This window comes from Spermophilus citellus (assembly GCF_964194105.1).
Source record: "Spermophilus citellus genome assembly, chromosome: 6".
Classification (NCBI taxonomy): Eukaryota; Metazoa; Chordata; class Mammalia; order Rodentia; family Sciuridae; genus Spermophilus; species Spermophilus citellus.
The window spans coordinates 138,464,834-138,484,813 of NC_138187.1; the positions used below are offsets into that span (position 1 = coordinate 138,464,834).

A 19,980-nucleotide genomic window follows, 5' to 3' on the forward strand; every position below is an offset into this window, starting at 1 on the left:
ATATGAATAAATATTATTAGTCATGGAAATTTTCAGTAGAAATAATATTAAAACAATTACCAACTTCAAGTGACCTTGATATTTTAAGTTTTTCAAATATTAAATTTTACTATGTATCTAGTTTTCTGTATGCCAATTCGTGTATTCTCACTAAAAGGATTCAGCAATGAGTTTAATGAGATACAGCCTCATTCATAAAAGCAATGTTACCTAAGAGATGCATATTACATAAAAATTTATACACCCCATTCTTGAAAATTAAAATTAAGAGAAACTGAATTCATGTCATATTGTACTAGACAACAGCATGTATTCAGTTTTATACCAGCAGTTTCAAGTTTGGTTGATTACAACTCTATTTTTGATAGATGGAACCAAATGCCAAAAGTTCTCCTCAAGTAAACAATAAGGGAAATAAGAAAATTAAAACTAACAAGAGGCAATCAATTTTATGGTTTGCTTTGAATGATTTGACCAATTAATTGATTTGTAAAGTGTATACTTGATTTCTTGAACTATCTATGATAGACTTTAACTGCGTTTTAAGGAAAACAGAAGTGTAAAACAATTAATTTTACAGTATGGATAATAGGGTATGTCCCAGTTAGCCCAGAACAATATCAGTTTAAGCTGTTTTCCTAGCTCCCTTTCACTTTAAAGTATCCCAGTCTGAATAACCAAACAATATGGTCATTCTTGACATACCCAATGTGCATCACTATGGGTACATTTCAAATATCACCATGATTTACGAAAATGGAGAATTCTATGCGTGGAGGTATATGTCTGGTTCTGTTACTTAAGTTCTTTGAAAGCAGGAACATCCTTTGTGTGTATTTTAGTTGCTTATCTTGCCTAGCTCAGAGCCTTACCTATAGTAGGACCCAATAAATGGTGGAAGAGTGAATAAATGCACTATTTAAAAAATTTGTTTCTTTAAGTCCAGTAGTGTATGTAGCAAGACAATCATCATTTCAGGGAGATCTCAGTAGAGGAGTTGATTTGACAAGTGACAAAAATGCTGTAGAATATGGTTAGCTAGTCACCTCAGTGGCAAACACCAACCTGGTTATTTTCTATACTTGTTTATGGAGTAACAAGAATAAATTCCATTTGTTACACCCACCATTCAGGAGCCTCACTGTATTTTCTCTTTATGTTCTATTTTGGACACATAAAGAAATGCGTTGTGAAGGTGAAAATCTATGTTACATGATTTCTGTGAAGCCTGCGGCAATGGACTCACATTAAGAAATGAAGGACATTAATTATACTTGGTGAAGCAGAAATCATAATAATGTGTGAAAAGAGGAAAGGAAAACAGGTTAGTGAACTAAATCAGACCTGACTTCAGTGCCTGATAATGCATCAAAATAACATTTAAGAACTCATTTTATTATATCTGTTTTTTCTCCATTTAAAATGTTTATAATACTCTATTAAGTAATTTTTTTTAACTGTGGTGAGAACACTTAACAGGACAGCTACCTTCCTAATGAATTTCCAAATGCACGATAAGGCATTGTTAACTACAGGCACAGTGTGTACACAGATCTCTAGAACTTATTCATCTTGTATAACTGGAATTTTACATTCATCTAATAGCAACTCCCAGTTTTCTCCTCTGCCCAGCCTCTGGCAACCACCATTCTACTCTCTGCTCCATAAAATTGACTATTTTAGACATCTATCTATAAGTAAAATCATGCAGTATTTGTCTTTCTTTTTTTCAAAGAGAGAGAGAGAGAGAGAGAGAGAGAGAGAGAGAGAGAGAGAGAAGAGAGAGAGAGAGAGAATTTTTTAAATATTTATTTTTCAGTTTTCGGTGGACACAACATCTTTATTTTTTTTAATATGGTGCTGAGGATCAAACCCAGCATCCCACTCATTCCAGGAGAATGCATTACCACTTGAGCCACATCCCCAGCCCAGTATTTGTCTTTCTGTAATAGTGAATTTCACTTAGTGTAATGATTTTACATTAGTAAACTTTTTACTTAGTGAATTTCACTTAGCTTAATCCATGTTGTAGCAGGTGTCAGAATTTCATTCTTTTTACAGTTGAATACTATTCCATTGTATTTGTCTACCATTTTCTTTTTTTTAAATCCATTCATCCTTCCAAGGACATTTAGGTTGTTTCTATATCTTGACTTGCATTGATAATGCTGTAAGGAACATGGAAGTCTAGAAATGTCTTTGAATCCTGATTTCAATTCTTTTGGAGATATACCCAGAAGCAGGATTACTGAATCCTATAATCGTTCTGTTTTAATATTTTGAGGAAGTTTCATTCTCTTTTCCATAGTGGCTGCACTGTTATATACTCTCCACAGCAGTGCACAGGATTCCCACTCGTCTGCATTCTCACTAGCCCTTATTATCTTGTTTTGTTGAGAATAGCCATATAAACATGTGTGAGCTCGTTGTGGTTTTGTCTTGCATTTCCCTGATGATCAGTGATGTTGAACATCTTTTCATATATGTGTTGGCCATTTTTATGCCTGCTTTGGAGAAATATCTAGTGCTATATTTAGTCCCTTCTGAATGCTAATTAGTAGAAAGTCAGCGAGAAGTGACAGTGTTTTTTTATATTATAATTTGAAGAGAAAGTCATTCTGTGTGCCTCCTTCCTGCAGGCCAAATTCAGAGCACAAAGAAATTGCCATCAGAGTAAGACTGTTGTGCCATTGGCCAGTGCTCAGTTTGCAACAGAAGCCTGAGGAAGTGGGCCAGTCAGCTCTGTCCTTGACATTAGCCTTTACAATTAAGCATAACTCTAACCCTCTCAGAAACCATTTATGACTCTGTCATTCATAAATGACTCCAAATCCTTGCTGCATTTATTTTTATTTTCTGCTTTACTATCTTGGGTTAACGAGTTCTATAAGGTTATTATTATTATTTTAATTATGTGAAGAAGATTTTCTTATTACTTGCTATGTTTAGGTAGGTCTCAGTGAATGCCTGCATCCTGGAATTTGGGAGCTTACCAAACAGGTTCCCTCAATCATACCATCCATTAATTTCCAGGTGTGTTCAGGCCCTTCACTGAGCTCAGGTGAGGAGGAACTTTATCATTAGATGTGTCTGCCCACTCCTCAAATCCCCTATATCCTATTATTCTAGTTGCCCTCCTCTATATCATCTTTACTTGTTATTTCATTTTAGAAATATGGCAACTACTCCAATAGGATCAAAGCTTTAGGGTTGAGTGGAGAGGAATAAGTGAATCATCATCAAGCCATTTTTGGTAATAATTCACATTTTGGACCACAAGACAGGAACCCCTACTAATTATCCCCATAATCCCTTTCCTGGGTCCCAATTGACAGATCCTGACCTTTTCTTTAGTATTACATTTAGAAATAGAAAACTTGATTCAACCCCAGGTCTGTCACTTCCTGGATGATTGACCTTGACCAAATCAGGGAAACTTTTCAAATTTCCATTTCTTCACTTTTAAAATAAAGATAAAAATATCGGTCAGAATTATTGTGAAAGGAAAAAAATCCTGAAGTTGTAAAATTGACAGACTTTCTTAAATTGAAAAAGAATACAGCGTAGGCGTGGCTTGCTTTTCCCAGTTTCAATCGTATCATCTATTTTTTTGTACCTTTCACAATAATTATTTTAGGGGTACCAATTGAGGTAATTTTAAAATTTTTTTGCCCTTCTGAATGCCAAATGAGAAAGTTCAGAGCAAAGCATATTTTCTTTCATGTTTCTTTTATTATAAATAAACAAGTTGATAGGAGTAATTTTTTTTTTTTTTTTGCACTCAATCTATTGGATTTGTTATTAAAGATGGTGGTGCATACTGGAAAGACATGGCTTGGAATCAACCACTCCTAGGTTCTAAATTGTGCTAAGATTTAGATGTCTACTTTCTGTGTTAACATCAGGCCAATACCTAACCCTTCTAAATGTCAATGCCCAAAATAAATGTCAATGACAAAAATGTCAAAATACATTGTGTGTTTATCTCACAATGTATAAGGGTGCTGTGAATATTAACATAACTATTATGGAAGTTCCCTTCAGATCATATATCTTTTCATTTTTTCTATTACAAAATCAAGCCAGACTCAGCTTTGCCTCCTACAACTTCTTAAGATCTTAGGACTGAACAATGATGATTCACAATTGTCATGATACTGCCTTAGAGTACCTTTAACATCCTCAGGATAAGACTATAATTTTGATGAATATAGGTCTGATGTTGATTCAGTTTTATGTATTTTTGTTCTTTAAAATTCATAATATATGTAGAGAAAATGCAGGACTCTAGGGTACTCTGAGAATCTCATTCAGAATCTTCATTGCAAGTCGGAGAGGAATTTGCTCTTTCAGCTTTGGACTATGGAAATAATATTGAACTGAATACTTTAACAGCTTAAGTAGGGGCTGGGGATGTGGCTCAAGCGGTAGCGCACCCGCCTGGCATGCGTGCGGCCCGGGTTCGATCCTCAGCACCACATACCAACAAAGATGTTGTGTCCGCCGAGAACTAAAAAAAATAAATAAATAAATATTAAAAACTCTCTTGCTCGCTCTCTCTCTCTCCCCTCTCACTCTCTCTTTAAAAAAAAAAAACAGCTTAAGTAAAGCACCGCCTGTCCCACCTTACATTCTTCATCTTTTATAAACAGAAGTTGAATTGGATCATACCTGAAATCCTTTTAAATATTTAATTGACTGTGCTGCGTTAGTAACCCAAAATTTAGAGGAAGCAGCCTCCTGGCACATATAGGTACTTATTATATAACAGGTTGTACCATATGAAATTGTCATTTTTGTGGATCTTAAATATTAAACACACACAACTTCGTACAATTTAGTCTAATATTTCAGTGCCATGTACTTCAATGTGATGGTTGAAAGACCATTAGCTTAATCTTCCAATAGGGATTGCCCTATAATTTAAAATGGAATATTTTTCCAACATCATTTTCACATATGACTTAAAAAAAGAAACACCATCCAAATAAGCTTTCCAGATTGCTCTCTCTTTTTTTTTTTTTTTTCCTGGCTACATGCCTCAATTCTATTGCATAGCCTTGTCTAAAAATGATTGATGGTGGAGCAAAGCAGACCTCCAGGTTTGCTCAGAAAAGCTTGTGTACCCATGTGAAACCCATGACAAGACATCCAGGCCCAGCTTATCCTTGCTCTGAATGATAAAGTTACCTTTCAAATGGTAATTGGAACAGAGTTGATGGTGTTAGGTTTTCAATTTCCAAGAAACCAGCATAATAAATCAGTGCATCAAGAAATACATTCTTAGGAAAATTTCTCATTTTTTAAACATTGCTTCACTATAACATGGTCTAATGTATTAACGATCTGAAAATCCCAGAAGTATCTTTCACAGTCCTTCCTTTCTCCAAAATATCAGATGAGCTTAGTCAATTATTTAGCCCTCAATACTGAACTTTATTTAACTAAAAAACACAAATTTCATTTCTCAAAGTAGCTCATAATTCTGCTGTCATGGGTTATATATATATATATATATATATATATATATATATATATATATATATATATATATCACAATCTTAAGAAATTTCATAGGTACAAAGTGCATTAGTTGTGCTTAATCAGCTAATCGTGGATGTTTAAGAATTGTCAGATCCATGCATCTTTCTCAACCACTATACAAGTATTCTCTGTGCTATTTCTGACATATTCTCTTGGAAGGTTTCCAGGGACAGGAGTTCACTTTGGTGCAGATCAATTCTTAACATTATTGAATAGTTCTAATGTTAGCTGGCTTTCCCTTAGGCTGACTTGAAATCATCCTAAAATTTTTATCCTTTTGTCTTTTATTCTACTCTCTGTGTTTATATAAAATGAATCAACTTCTAACTTCTCACAAAAACCACTGAAATATGTGAAGGAAATTTTGTTTTCCTTGCCATCTCTTTCTAGAGGAAACCTTCCTTTATCATTACACTATTTCTAAAATGCCTGTTTTTAGGTCCTGGCAGTTACCCTCAAACTTTTCCTTTAAATATGGATTCAGAAGTAAAACCTTGTCTTCTGAAGTGACCTGGCCAATGCAGAAGTCAGAAGGAAAATTGCATCTTTTGCTCCGGGACCAAATACCTATGTTAACACAGTCTGAAATGGCCTACATAAAATCACAGCTTCCACTTTTGATAACCAAGTTTCTCCTTTTAAACCAACCTCTTGCTAAATAACAACTATAAAACTGGATAGAATAACATAACTGCAATTTAAGAGTGCTGGTGAGTAATTAAAAGTATGCATTAAACTATGTGACAATGGAACTTAGAAATGAGGCTACTGGGTGATTTTGTTTGTTTGTTTGTTTTCTCCAACCTGTTTTCTGAATGCAGTCCCAAATCAACACCAAGCTGATTAATTAAATCCAGGAGTGAACTTTGCAACCTTAGGCTTAAAGAACCAGGGAAAAGAGGTAGATTTCACCATAGCAGCTGGAAAGGGAAGAGGAAAATTCTGGAAAGGACAGTGCTACAGAGGTGGAGCCCCCAAATCCACAAAATGACTTCTGCTCAGATTTTTAGCTATACCTTGAAAGGTGCACAGGTAAAGGAGACTCCACGCAGTCCAGCTAAATAAAGGTGGAAGAACGGAGTGATTTCAGCTATGGCATCAATAGGTGGCACCACTATAAGAATGGGGGTTTCATTTAGCTAATTGATCACTCACTAAAACAAAATGCTTCTTAAAGGAATGGAAAAGAATTCATAGTCTCTATATAATCTATAATAACACATGATCTATACTGCCCAAGGTACAATCCAAAGTTACCAGAAAAAGAAACAGAAAAAAGAAATCCCTTGTGCAAGAGGAAATTTAATCAGTGGGGGCCAATCTCATGATGACCCAGGTGTTGAAATGAGCAAATAAGATTTTAAAACAGCTATTAGAATTCTGCTGATATAATGAAAGAAAAAAAAATGAGACTGACATAATCACTACTCTTTTGACATTATTATACCACTAGAATAAGTGCTAATTTATATTATCAAAGATAATGCAACTGAGTTATAAGTATATCATGATAACCTTTATCCTATATAAATCAAGCATTTACCCTTGCAAAAATCAACATATTAGGTAAGAAACTAATACAGTTACTTCTCAAGATCCTCATGGTTTTGTAAAGTGATAATTCTTTCACCAGTGTTTGTAGAGCCATGTCAGTTTGTGTTAGACGGTCCTTGCCCTTGAGAAGTGTATTATTGAGAAGTGTTTTCTGTGTTTAGATGATTAGATTACCAACAATAAGCACTAGAAGAGAGGTACAAAGTGACAAGAGAGAAACAGAAATAAAATAGTGAACAACTTCTGGGGAAGTCAGGGAGAAGATCCTGGAGGAGTCATATTAGATCCAGAATTTCAGGAAACAGAGCTGTGTTGCCAGGAAGAAAAGAAGGAAATGGGAAGCTAGGAAGGTACAGGTGGGTAAAGGAGGAGCTGTGGAAAGCTTGAGGGAGGTGAGAGTTTCTGCACAGCTGGAGAGGGGAGTCGCGAGAGAATGGATACGAAATGAGGCTGGAGAGGCAGCTGGGGTTATATTTATGAAGGGCTTACACCGAAATTGGCTTACACCGAAATTTACAGTATCCAGATGTTGTGGGAATCCCCAAGCAGGCACTAGACTGACGAACCTCCTGTCTGCCCAGCAAAAGACCAAAGCGAAGACTCCAGCCAGGAACATTTCCACAACTCAGCGAGTACACAGACTCCCACGGCGGGGGAAAATCCTCTTAAGGTTGTGTTCACCCACAAAAAAATAGAATCTACAGAGGAAAAACTGTTGTGAAGAAAATTCCACAGAAACAAAAACAGGACCATGAGCATTCTGAGAGTCTGAAATATTAGAATAATATGAAAGAGATTATTAAACAAGTTCTTAGTATTTCGAAGAAAAAGAACAGCAATCATGGTGAAAAGAAATAGGGCAGGATGAAAGAAAAGGTTGATTTGTAAGATGATAACCTATCCAGCAGTTTAAAAGATAATTGAATTTAAAAAGCTATCAATGGATTTTACAGAGTGGAAAATAGATTTAAGGGGAAGAGAGACGTCAGGAAAACTTGGAGGAGAGAGCACACAGAGAGTGATAAAGAGAATACAGGGATGATGTGCCAAATAGATGACTCTGAAGGTGGACTCTGTGGTCACCTTTTCCTAGTTTCCTAGTCTCTGTTGAGACTCTCTCTGTGTGTGGACATGTCCTGTGATGCTTCTAACCAGAGGCTTTGTGAGCACGTGACAAAGCCAAGGGATATTTGTGATTACATGAGCATGATTACATGACAACATTTTATTAAACTGTCTTGCTGGACTCTCTCCCTTTTTGACTTTGAGAAAGTAAGGAGCCATGTTGGGGAGCCCCATGTATGGGCCAGGAACTGTGTGGGCTGTCTCTGAGCCATAGTCACAAAACAACTGAGGCCCTCTGTCCTTCAGTTGTAAGGAATTGAACTCTACCAACCAACTGTGTGAACTTGGAAGTGGATTTCTCTTCTATGGATCCTCAAATGAGATTACATCCCCAGTTGATAACTGCTCTTGATAAGCTCCTAAGCATAGGACCCAGGTGAGCCAGGCCTGGACTGACTCCTGCACACAGACACTGTATGATAATAAACCTGTAGTTTTAAGTTTGAAAAGATATTGTTATAGAGCAGTAGATAAATAATACAAATGGGTTGTACATTTGGACCCATGGAGATAGAGAATATAAAAGCCAATATATCTGTAACATGAAACTCAAATTTATATGCTCAGTCCAGATTTGTTTCTTGAACTACAGAATGAAATTTCCATACTGATTGATTAATAGGTATCCCATAAAACCTTACATTTATTCATTTCTCAATAAGTTAATATTTAAAATATAATATTCATCAAATGTAACTCATTTTCCCTTATCATCCTATACCTTCTTTAAAACAATCATAAGGGCTTGCCACTTCAGACTTGGTTAATTTTTCCCCTTCCCTATATCACCTTCAACTGTGAAAGGTAGAGCAAAGTCTCCTTTCATTTTGTCTGTATCCTACACAACCTCTTAACTATATTTTTCTGGGTCTAGTCTTTTTTTTTTGTTTTGTTTTTCATTTTGATCCATCCTCTACACAGCAGCCCAGGGGATTTTTAAAAGTGCTAGTAAGATTATGTCATTTTTTTCTGTTTGAAACCTTTGAAAGACTTCCCGTTGTTCTTCAGATGAAAAGCCAACTTCTTCACCATGGCGTGTAAGGACTCTCTTCAACTCAGCTCTATGGCCCCAGTCTTACCATGTCCCCATCTCTTTGTGCTCTTGTCATACTGTCCAACCTTGACCTGAAACACTCTTGGCTGTTCCTTCTCTCCTTTCAGAGCCTGGCTTCTATTTACCTTTGAATCTCAGCTTAGGTTTGGGGAAACGTTCCTTGACCTTCCACATCCATCTTTAAAATTAGGTGAAATGCCTCCTCTGCACACTCTTCCTGCTGGTGCTCAACTCCATCTCAGCACAGCCCTGGGATCTGCCCCTCTGTCTTCCTACATGCTCTGTGAGAGCTTGTTGTGAGCAAGCTAGGCATCTAATTTATAGTCATATTCCCAGCACCTCGCCTTGGGCCCTGCACATAATATTCATTTAGCATGTGTTGAATAAACCAGAAAACTGGGGCTGGGGATGTGGCTCAAGCAGAGGCGTGCTCGCCTGGCATGCGTGCGGCCCGGGTTCGATCCTCAGCACCACATACAAAGAAAGATGTTGTGTCCGCCAAAAACTAAAAAATAAATATTACAATATTCTCTCTCTCTCTCTCTCTCTCTCTCTCTCTCCCTCTCTCTCTCTTAAAAAAAACCCAGAAAACCAACTTAGAGAAGTGAAATAATCCATAGCAGTGATACTATTAGCAGTTGAGTAAAATTCTTCACTGTTTTCCTACTTAAATTACCATACTCACATTTTATATAGCACCACTTCTAAAAAGTTTCAATTAAACATTAAAAAATCACAGCTGAATAGCTACTATCTCAAACCCACACATTGCAAAAGGATCTTTCAGCAAAACTTAGTGAAGAGTTTATAAAGTAAGAGATTTTGATTGAACTTGTGTTTAAAAAAAACATGATTTTTAAAAAAATCATGTATTTAAAAATGGCTTATCACAGTTTTCAGCACAGAATACGTTGTGCAATAGTGTTAATTAGATTTTGTTGTCTCTCCTGGCTACTAAAACACCAATTTCTCCAAATTTGCCTATTCTGTTTCTCTTTAATTCAAAATAGAGGGTAACAAAACCCAATCACTATGCACACACACACAAAGAAGGAGGTGTGGCCCAAACCAGAAACATATTTTTACTTAGTTCAGATGTTAAATCTGAAAAATGAGGAAAATAAAATTAGTTTTTATGCAGATAAATGCAAGTTATGTTTTAGAAGGTTGGTCCAGAGTAGTGTTTGAGAACTTTTGTTACTTAGGTAAGATGTCTCCTCCTAAGAGCTAGGTTGAACTAAGGCTAGGTTTATCAGGGACAATATAAATCAATAGTCAGAACAATTAGGGTTGCAATCAGTAATAGACTGCCAACTAGATGATTACTTGCCAGAGAGGGAAAGTACATGGACTTGACCTTGATGCCACAGTGTTTATTTGCAGGGACAGGCGGAGAAAGAGATCATGATCCAGGAGACTGGGACGAATGCTTCTGTGTTCCTTATGTGGATTATGTGTGTAGCATGCACGTTTACACATATGGGCCTGCATTGTGGATATCTTACCATGCAAGGCACAGTTAAAGAAAACAAAGACAGTCTCATCAGAGGGTGAGAAATAGAAGGTGAAGGAGAAAAGGTTTTATTTTTCTATGCAAATGTGTAAAAGCCATAGTCACACACAACACAGTTGAAACTACAGAAAAATAAAGAGAAAAGATAGTACGTTTTTAAAGTCAGATATTGCATGACAAGAACACCTTTGGAAAACAGAAAGCAGTTGACAATTACAGTGACAATAGAGGCTTCAGAATTGCACAAAGAGATTGTGAGTTAATATTTCTTAGATATATATTTTTGGTAGGAAAAAAATTACATTTGGAATGACCTATGAGTTTATAATTATAGATATGTCTAGAAGGGAGTAAATGTGAAAACTACGTGTATGGTCTTTAGCTATATTTTATCTAATGTTTATTGCAAATATTTAGAAATGCAAATGTTGGGGGAAAGCTTTCCCCATGTCTCTTGCCACAAAATCTGGGATGTGAAGGAAATCGATGCATATAAAGAATTGATTTCAAAATTAGATACTTTTGGTTTGAAGTGATTGCTGGTACTCCATCGAATATTTGCTGCATAAATATTCAATTACTATTGTAAAATAAAATGTAATGTGTTTTCTTTGCTTTTAGATCACACTATTTTGTTCTCCTGATTGTCTGAACATATATTTAGGTTTACCTTGGTCATTTCCAGAGAAAAACAACGTTATTAAAATAATTAGAATATTGTATATCATTCAATGAATAAATTATGCTTACATATTCAAACCAGGGAAGCTCCCAAAGACATTGACACATTCACAAAATGACATTTAGTAGATTATTGTTATTTTACTTGTGTTCTGAATTAATTCATAAGATCCAGTATTTTTCCTTTCAATGAACACAAACAAAGCCTCCTTTGGACAGATATATGTACACAAATATATTTAGCAACAGTGATAAAATGTCAGTGAAAATTTGATAGAAAAGCCAACTAATGCATAAATTTATCAACAATCAATTTTTGCATGGATAAAAGGGAATGTATTGCAAAAAAATGAGAGAAAATGTTATTTGTTATTTTATGGTAAAAGAGAAGGTCTTAAAAATCAGAAATTACACTAGCAAAGTATAATTTAAATATTGATACCAGAGCATCCTCTTTATATAATTTTAGGGATATAATTCTCTGCTTTTCCTTTATACATTTATCACTTATTCAGAAAACTGGCAACAATTCATTTGAATGGCTTTGAATGAAAACATACATGATATAAAACAGTTTAGAGTAGTTTTCAAATTTTTGTGTCATAAATAATAGATGAGAATAAAGAACATATGTGAAAATAGAATTATAGTGAGTAGAGGAACTGACAGCAGGAAAGTATGTCTGTAAAAAAAATGGAGTGGGGAGAAAATGGTTTCTAAAACCACTCAAATATGGAAGTATTAAAAAATGATAATATATTTATTTGTAATAAATACACTCAATACTTCTACTTGTGTTAAGACTTTTTTTTTCATTTCTTAAAGCTAGAATAGGAAAATATTTTATACAGACACAAAGTACTTGTGATATGCTTAATATAGGCCTTGAATTTATTTCCATTTTTAAGATGGTTTTTACTTTAAATTTTTTTTTTTCTTATTTAGAGGTCTAAAGTGAATCAAGGCATGTCCTGAAACTCCAGGGCTTTTACACCGGGGAATGTTGAAATGAGGGCTAGTAATCTTCCTGTTCGCCCCACTCCACAACCGGCTCATCGTTCAAGCGCAGAATGAGGTAGGAAAGAAGCTGAAAGAGGTTCTGCCACAGTAAGAGGGAGACATAAAAGGACAGGCCGCTTACGTCCAGCTCGCAGCGCTCCCCGGCGAAGGCGACATCGCAGAGGCACTGGAATTTGTCGAGTAGGTCCTGGCACAGGCCTCCGTTGAAGCAGGGATTGGAGGCGCACTCATCAATGTCCTTTTCACACCTTTGAAAATAAACAGAAACAGCAGACACTCAGGGCTGTGAAATGGGGAACGAAACAGTTCGCCTCATCTACCCAGGACCGCACCATCTTATCTGCCCATTCCCACAAAATTTAAATATATTTGATAATATGGGAAATGTTCCTTCAAACTCCTTCGGCCAGTTGTGGTTTTAATAGAAATTATCTGTGCACACATTAGAATGCGAAAACAGGTGTGACTATTTAGAAACCAAGGGAACACGGGCCATGCATAGTACAGTTTCTCCCTTAAGAGCATTAGTGGGTTTGCCACCTTATAAATGCTCGGTTTATTAGGTGCACTTAGAAGTCATGAGGTGAGGCTGCACTTTGCCAACCTAGAGTCTGCAGAGCAGACCTACATTTAAGCTGTCAGGATGCTAGTACACCGGCACCCTCAGGTGAGCCACCCAACAGACACAACAAAACGGGGAATTTGAGAGATTTTAAATTACACTGAAATTCCATTTTTTTTTTTAATTTGAGCAAAAGTGGGTAATTGGATTATTTCACTTGCTAATAAATCTATTTCAAAAGCTAAGCATAATTTTAGTTGATCCAATAAAATGCCTTTCAAAGGCAAATTTTTCAAGAGAAATTTCAACATCAATTCTAAAGTAAATAAAATTTTCCTCTTCCTTGGACACCATTACTACTACTACTACTACTACTATTCTTCTTCACCCTCCTCTTCCTCCTCTCCCTCTTCTTCTTCCTTCTCCTCCTCCTTCTCCTTTTTATTTACCTTATTCTCCACCAACATTTTTGACTTTTAATTCTTCTAACTGATAATATAAAACCATAAAAATTGTGTGTATTCATGGTATTTGATACATGTGTACATTGTATGTTTAAGTTAGGTTAAACATCTCTCTCCTCAAACATGATTCATCTCTTTCGGATAAAAACTTTCAAACTCCTTTCTTCTAGGTTTTTGAAATATACAGTACATTATTGTTACCTATGGTCAGCAACTTGTTCTTATTTATACTCATTGATTAATTCACCAACTACTCATTCAGTCATTCAGTAGATTTTATCATGTGCCAAACACTGCTCAGGCCTTCAAATAAAGCAGTGACTGAAACATCTGTATTACTGTAGGAAATTCATATAAAATTTCAGCTTCAAGAATTACAGCAGAGCATCTTATAATGTTGAAGTTTGATGTAAACAATTTTTAATGTCCTCTGCCTTCCAAAACATAGAACTTCCATGTAATCAACCCACGGTATAGAAAAATGAAGATTTCTTCCAAGAAAAACAGTTCCTTATCCCGTTGAATACCAAGCATAGCTGAGACATTTTGTTTTCCTTTTTTGGCTTAACCTACTGGGTTGGAAGGAGTCTTTTCTGATTAGATCTGAGCAAAACTTGACAATTCACAGGAGCTTGCCAAGCACTCTCTGTCCTGGGTGGGCCAACGTGTTCACATCATCCATCATCCAACCTGTCAGGATGACACTATAAAGTTGGAGGTTTCTTCAGGCAAGAGAGAAATCAGTGTATTAGAGGGCAGCTCTTCAATATCCTTGGATGTCCCAAAAGTCTCATTTCCCTAGTCCTTGGGAGATTGTCCCAAGTTTTCTAGTCTTCCTCTAGCTACTCTTTCTCACCTATTTATATTTGAGCTAAACAGTGAATAACATATACACATGTATAACAAGCAACGCTGAAGCTTTCATTCGAAGAATTTATAGATGTAAAGTCTAAATAAATCCACTGGTATCCAAATAATTAACTAATGATGAATTAAGTCTTTGAAAGTACTGAATCTACCTGAGATTTGCTATTTTAGAAATCATGTTGTGCCAGACAACTTTATCCAGATGAGAAGTTTATTCAGAGAGAAAGGAAAATTCTGAGCTTTCTTTTTCATATTTCAAATCAACAACTTAAATTTCAGTGCAAAATATAATTTAAAAATACGTAAATACATTTAAGAGGAGAGGTCAATATTTGTTGTACATAGGGGCAAAGTGTAACAGAAAAATAATCCAAGATTTCAGATGAGCTCTGTGCATTGTGACATCAACAGAAGTGATGGAATTAGGCCAGGAAGTGATCAGCACTTAAGGCAGTTTTTCAAAATTTAGGACAAGGAAATAATTTTGAAAAAATAAATAAATAAACCTTTTGGAAGACATATGGAATTGGAAATCATCTGGACCATTTCTGAATTAATAATTGTATGAAATAGATTTGTGAAATGGAAAGTGTGACTTTAGTCTATCTCTTTCCACACCTATACACTTGGACTGCCTATGCCACCTAGAACATTCCGAAGGGTAATACGCTCCCTGTTTGTTTTGTAAAAATGGCAAAAGAGCTGTATCTGTGTGATGCCAAAAGAGTCAGCTAAGAAAATGAAAACTCAAATTAATCCAAAGTATAATTGGAACAGGGACATTCCTATTATTTTACTATCTGTTCTTCTGGGAAATTTCAGTTACAATCTTTGTTAGTTATGTTGCTCTATGTAGAAAGTTTGACCAGAAAGACCTTATCCTGGATGAAACATGAGATGGAGGAGTAATTTTTCCATTTTCTTTTAATTGTGGTGAGCAAAAATTTATTCATACAATTATGCCAACATGGCCAATAAATGATTGGAGGCTTCCAAAGGCAGCTCAACCTTACTGCTACATACATTTGAATGGACACCTGATCTGTCACTTAACCTGTCAGTCTTACCTTGTGCATATGCAAAATAAGAACAGTAAAACCTACCTTGGAGAGCTCTAAGAATGAAGGATGATATCATAAGGTTCATGACACAATGATAAACAAATGCTTGACTATTTCTCTATAATGTTGATAACCTATAGAGTTCTGGTTTGCAACTGCTTGGGGGACACAGGTTCCTTTGGGAATCTGATACATGTTATGAAGAACTTGCTTTCTCCCTTGATCTCACCCTCAGCCAATCACACACATATGCAAATTTCCCTGCATTTTCAGCAGGTCAGAGATTGTCTAAAGTCAGTGACTGTCCCTGTAGAAAGTGAGGAAGAACTGAAGGCATTGCTCTGGGAAAGACCGAATCAGATGGGTAAGGTGTACATACTTTTTGGATTGTAGGTAATTCTAAGAGGCAATCTTTCAGGTGCATGTCATTTTACTTCAATAGCAACCATATTTGCATTGTGTATTAGAGTTAGTGGGAAAAATATGAATCCAGAAGTACTTATAAGAAAGAAAAATAGCACATTATACATTTTTAATAAAACATATTTCCCTATTCGAAGTCCTGGCTAATAAAATGTTCTCTACTTTGACCTACACTGTAAATTTACTTCTTTTTTATTGCTCAACTCTGCCTTGGACCTATATTTCAGCATAGATATTCCTATGGGAACTAAGATGAAAAATTAGAGGAGAAAATGAACTCCAAGTAATCCCACTGTTCTTTAGCCCAGATTTCTCTTCCAGAATGTTCTAAGGTGACTCACCGTTCTCCGGTAAAACCTGGCCGGCACATACATTTTAATTTAGTCTGAAACTCTGTGCAATTGCCTCCATTGTAGCAAGTGAGATTTGTCTGTTCATTCCCACAGACTGTTGAGGGTAATCTTCTGTATCTAGAAAGAGAAAAGTAACAGCCACAGCTGTTCATCTTGTTCATTTCATTCAGGAAAACTTTTTTGAAAAGTTCACATATGCAGTCAATGTCAAGCTAATTAGGTACTGAGTCTGGAGGCTTTCTAAGTGCTGAATTGTGCTGCATTATACCAGCACCACTTTCTCCAGTAAAAAATTCCTGCTGGAGGGTACTGTAGCAAGCCTGGCTATCCATCTTCTATTCTACACAGTTTTTATTCGGGAGATAAGATCTATGCCATGGGGTGGCAATAAATTCAGAGTTGGAAAGGAACTTGCTACAGTTAGATTTGCCACCGCTCTACTAATAAATCAACAAAGGCCATAGGAAAATTGCATCTCTATAAAGGCCAGGAAAGCAAGGACAGCACTGTGGTACCCAAACACTCATGCGATTTCTCTGTTGGCTTTCAGAGCTGAACTCCAGTTGCCCTGCCAAGACTTGCTGCCCTCTCTCCAATAATTCATAGCTTTGCAGAATGCAAGCCAAGTGCTGTCCAGGAGGTTTGTATATAGCACTCATGGCAACTGCATGTGAATTCAGCCTGCAACTCTCTTCTGCAACAACAAAACTGCACGTGCTAAAGAATTCTTATAAAAGGCAGAGCAAATTTTTAAAAGCTAAGCCGAACATCATGGCTAGACAAAACCCTAGTTTCAAAGGACTGATGTTCAAAAAGATTTTAAGAATGTTGCTTAGGTCCTTTGGCCCACTGTGTATGTGCTTGGTATCGGATATAGAATAAATATTCAGGAACTGTAAAATGAATTCCTCTTTGTCATGTCATGTTTGTTGGAGCTAATATGGAGAAACTAGACTAGATGATAGTAAGAATGTCTCTTATCACAAGAGCTAATCACTTCTACTTTTAAAAGAAGATATAAGAACATTTCAAAAGAGTCAAAGATGTCAACCAGCTTTGAAAGAAGTCAATTAGCAATGCAAATATGAAGCTCTGTATACATATTAGGTTTAATAAACAATTTCTGAATCTCATTAGAAGGTACTTTTGAAAGTTTATACATTAAGAACTTGACTTTGATGAATTAGGCAAAAAAAAAAAAACAAAGTTCTAGAGAAGAGTTATTAGGGCAAATGTACTATACTTACCCAAATTCACTGTGGAATGCTACTGATTTTCATCCTGAATTTCTCTTGCTTTTGACTAGGCAGATTACATATTGGCAAATAAATGGATGAGCTCATGGAAGTAACATTTAACTGGCATGTTAACACTTAGCAGCTATCACTTTGCTATCATATGCTCTAAACAACAATAAATGTTATGAAGATATATACACTTTTTATGGAGATGGATACATGTTATGTCTGCTAGAAGATTCATGTAATTAAGGTACCAGCTCTGAATTAGTGTAATGTCTCCAATGTCTTAGGCTGCCAACCCACTCCAGGTGTTCTTGCCAAAGTCCTGGAATGTATTACTTGTTAATAATAACCCTCTAACCTACCCATAATGACTCAATTATTTAGTAAATTTAAAGCAGTATAAGTTGTAAAAACAATAATGGCTTCTACTTACATGGAAACATTGAAGCAATGTGACTTAGTAGGAAAATATTCTTTCTTATCTTTGTTTACACAGCATGAAATAGAATTGGTTGCTAGAACTAAAATACTGCTTTTGTAGTTTCAGAAAAAAGTTGAAAAATACTTTGAAATGGGAAAGAGATCTGTGGATTATCTTCAGTGGAAAACTGGATATACATAAAGGATCTCTAGAACAATCTTATTCTATAGTAGTATATGTCTTAAGATTTTCTTTACTAAGCAATATTACAATTCTGTAAATTTTAGAAAATTATATCAATACAAAAGAATCTTGCTGTTGACATGCAAGTGAATTTGTAGCAATACAATTGATTGTCATACTGCAGAAAAGATTATCTCAAATCCTAATTTTGTTCTCCGGTAGAATAGTAAACAGTTTTGCATTTATTAGTAGATCCACTTCATCATTTTATATTTTGTATACATCTATATTCTGTAGATTGTCCTTTGGACTGCTTTTAATATCTCACTAGTTTCTGCATTAATCAATAACTAATAAAATCATCAAAACATGTTCATTTTACATTTGAAAATCATAAATCCACTTTTTTGAAATTATAATATAGCCTTTTCAGGATTTCATGAGATTTATCTGGCTAAAATAACCCAGGGCATTATTTTGTTATTAGACATCCTGCCTTCCTTTATAACACTGAAACTCAGTTTTTGTATTTATTGTAAATATATTTGTTTCTAGTGACCTTGGGCTGCCAGATCCTGGAGTTATAGTTCATGAGATATATTCTAACAAAGGTGGCTGAGGAAACACTGTCTGGTTGAAACACTACCATTAATACTTATAGGTCATCCCATCAAGATAAATCCCATCTTTAGATGATCAAATTGTGTTGAAATGACCAAAACCTTTCCCGTTCAGCATAGTGTATATGCAGGCCTTGAGAAGAGAGCTTCCAGTTTGATAAGAACCAAGCTTCATGGACATTATGCTCACCTGCAAAATTTTCCCGTAAAATTTCCAAAACAGAGGCAAGAATAGCCATTAGTCTCACTAATGCAGGTGGCCCCATTTGCACATTGGTGATTCTGGCAATTGTCTATCTCCATTTCACAGTTCACACCAGTGTATCCAGGCTCACACCTGCAGTGGTAGGCTGCGACTCTGTCAGAGCAGTTGCCATGGATACAGGGGTCTGAAAAGCATTCATCAATGTTGAGTTCACAGTGTGTCCCTGACCATCCCAAGGGACAGGAACAGTGATACGAGCTATAGATGTCTTCACAATTTCCTCCATGCAAACAGGGGTTGGAGTTGCAGACATTTAATTGTAAACAGCCAGTAGCCACTGAATTTGTAGAGATTTTAAGAAACTGCTCTTCCTGAGGTTTATTAGTGAAACCATGAGCATTTTCAAAGTAAGAGAGATAAATGCCTCCTATTTCTATTGTACTTAGACACCCTTGCAGGCCCTTCCTATGGTTAAGAGCTCTGTCACCCACATAAATGTCTGTATTGTCCTTCAAAAAGTTGAGGTTTCCAGTAGCGATTGCACTGGTCACGAAAGGTGTTTGATAGTCCACTTCCATTTGCCACCTGGAGGCCTGGGCCAGTGGGTCTATCATGGAAAGAGCCACTTGGTGCCATGTGCCATCATTCACTGACTGCAGACTTGTAAGATGCAGCACATAAAAGCTGTTGCCACTTCGCAATTGAAAGAATAATCTGGACTCTTGAATGCTGATATTAAGAAACTCAGGCTCTTTTTCTGCGTGCAATATTATCACATTTGCATCTTTTGTTCTGAATCCAAATGTGATATTGGTGAGTTCTCTGGTAATGTTCCCATTACTTCTGAACAATATTTCACTGCTTTGTCCGTTAAAAACAGCATTTGCAATACCTAAAGAGAGAAGGCAACACTAATTAGCAACTTTATTAAGTCTATAATATGTGCTTAATTACCTGCATTAATAGTAGTGATCATCACGTTAATGATATCATGTGCTGATTGTTTGACATGGTGGGTACTGTGCTAGTTGTTTTTTTTTATTATTTCTAATGCAAAACTCTTGACTACAAGTATGGTTATTATCT

At 36.0% G+C, this 19,980-nt stretch overlaps 1 protein-coding gene across 2 annotated transcripts in view; it reads right to left on the minus strand.

Moving 5' to 3' along the window:
* Window positions 1-19,980, minus strand: part of CRB1 (crumbs cell polarity complex component 1) — a gene marked incomplete at both ends in the record, with an annotated part of 205,497 nt that overhangs the window by 22,452 nt on the left and 163,065 nt on the right. For both annotated transcript variants that reach the window (XM_081299753.1, XM_081299752.1), the window contains 3 exons: window positions 12,613-12,739; window positions 16,210-16,338; window positions 18,880-19,786. In XM_081299753.1, the coding sequence (XP_081155879.1) occupies window positions 12,613-12,739; window positions 16,210-16,338; window positions 18,880-19,786 (1,163 nt within the window). The remainder of the gene's footprint in view (window positions 1-12,612; window positions 12,740-16,209; window positions 16,339-18,879; window positions 19,787-19,980) is intronic.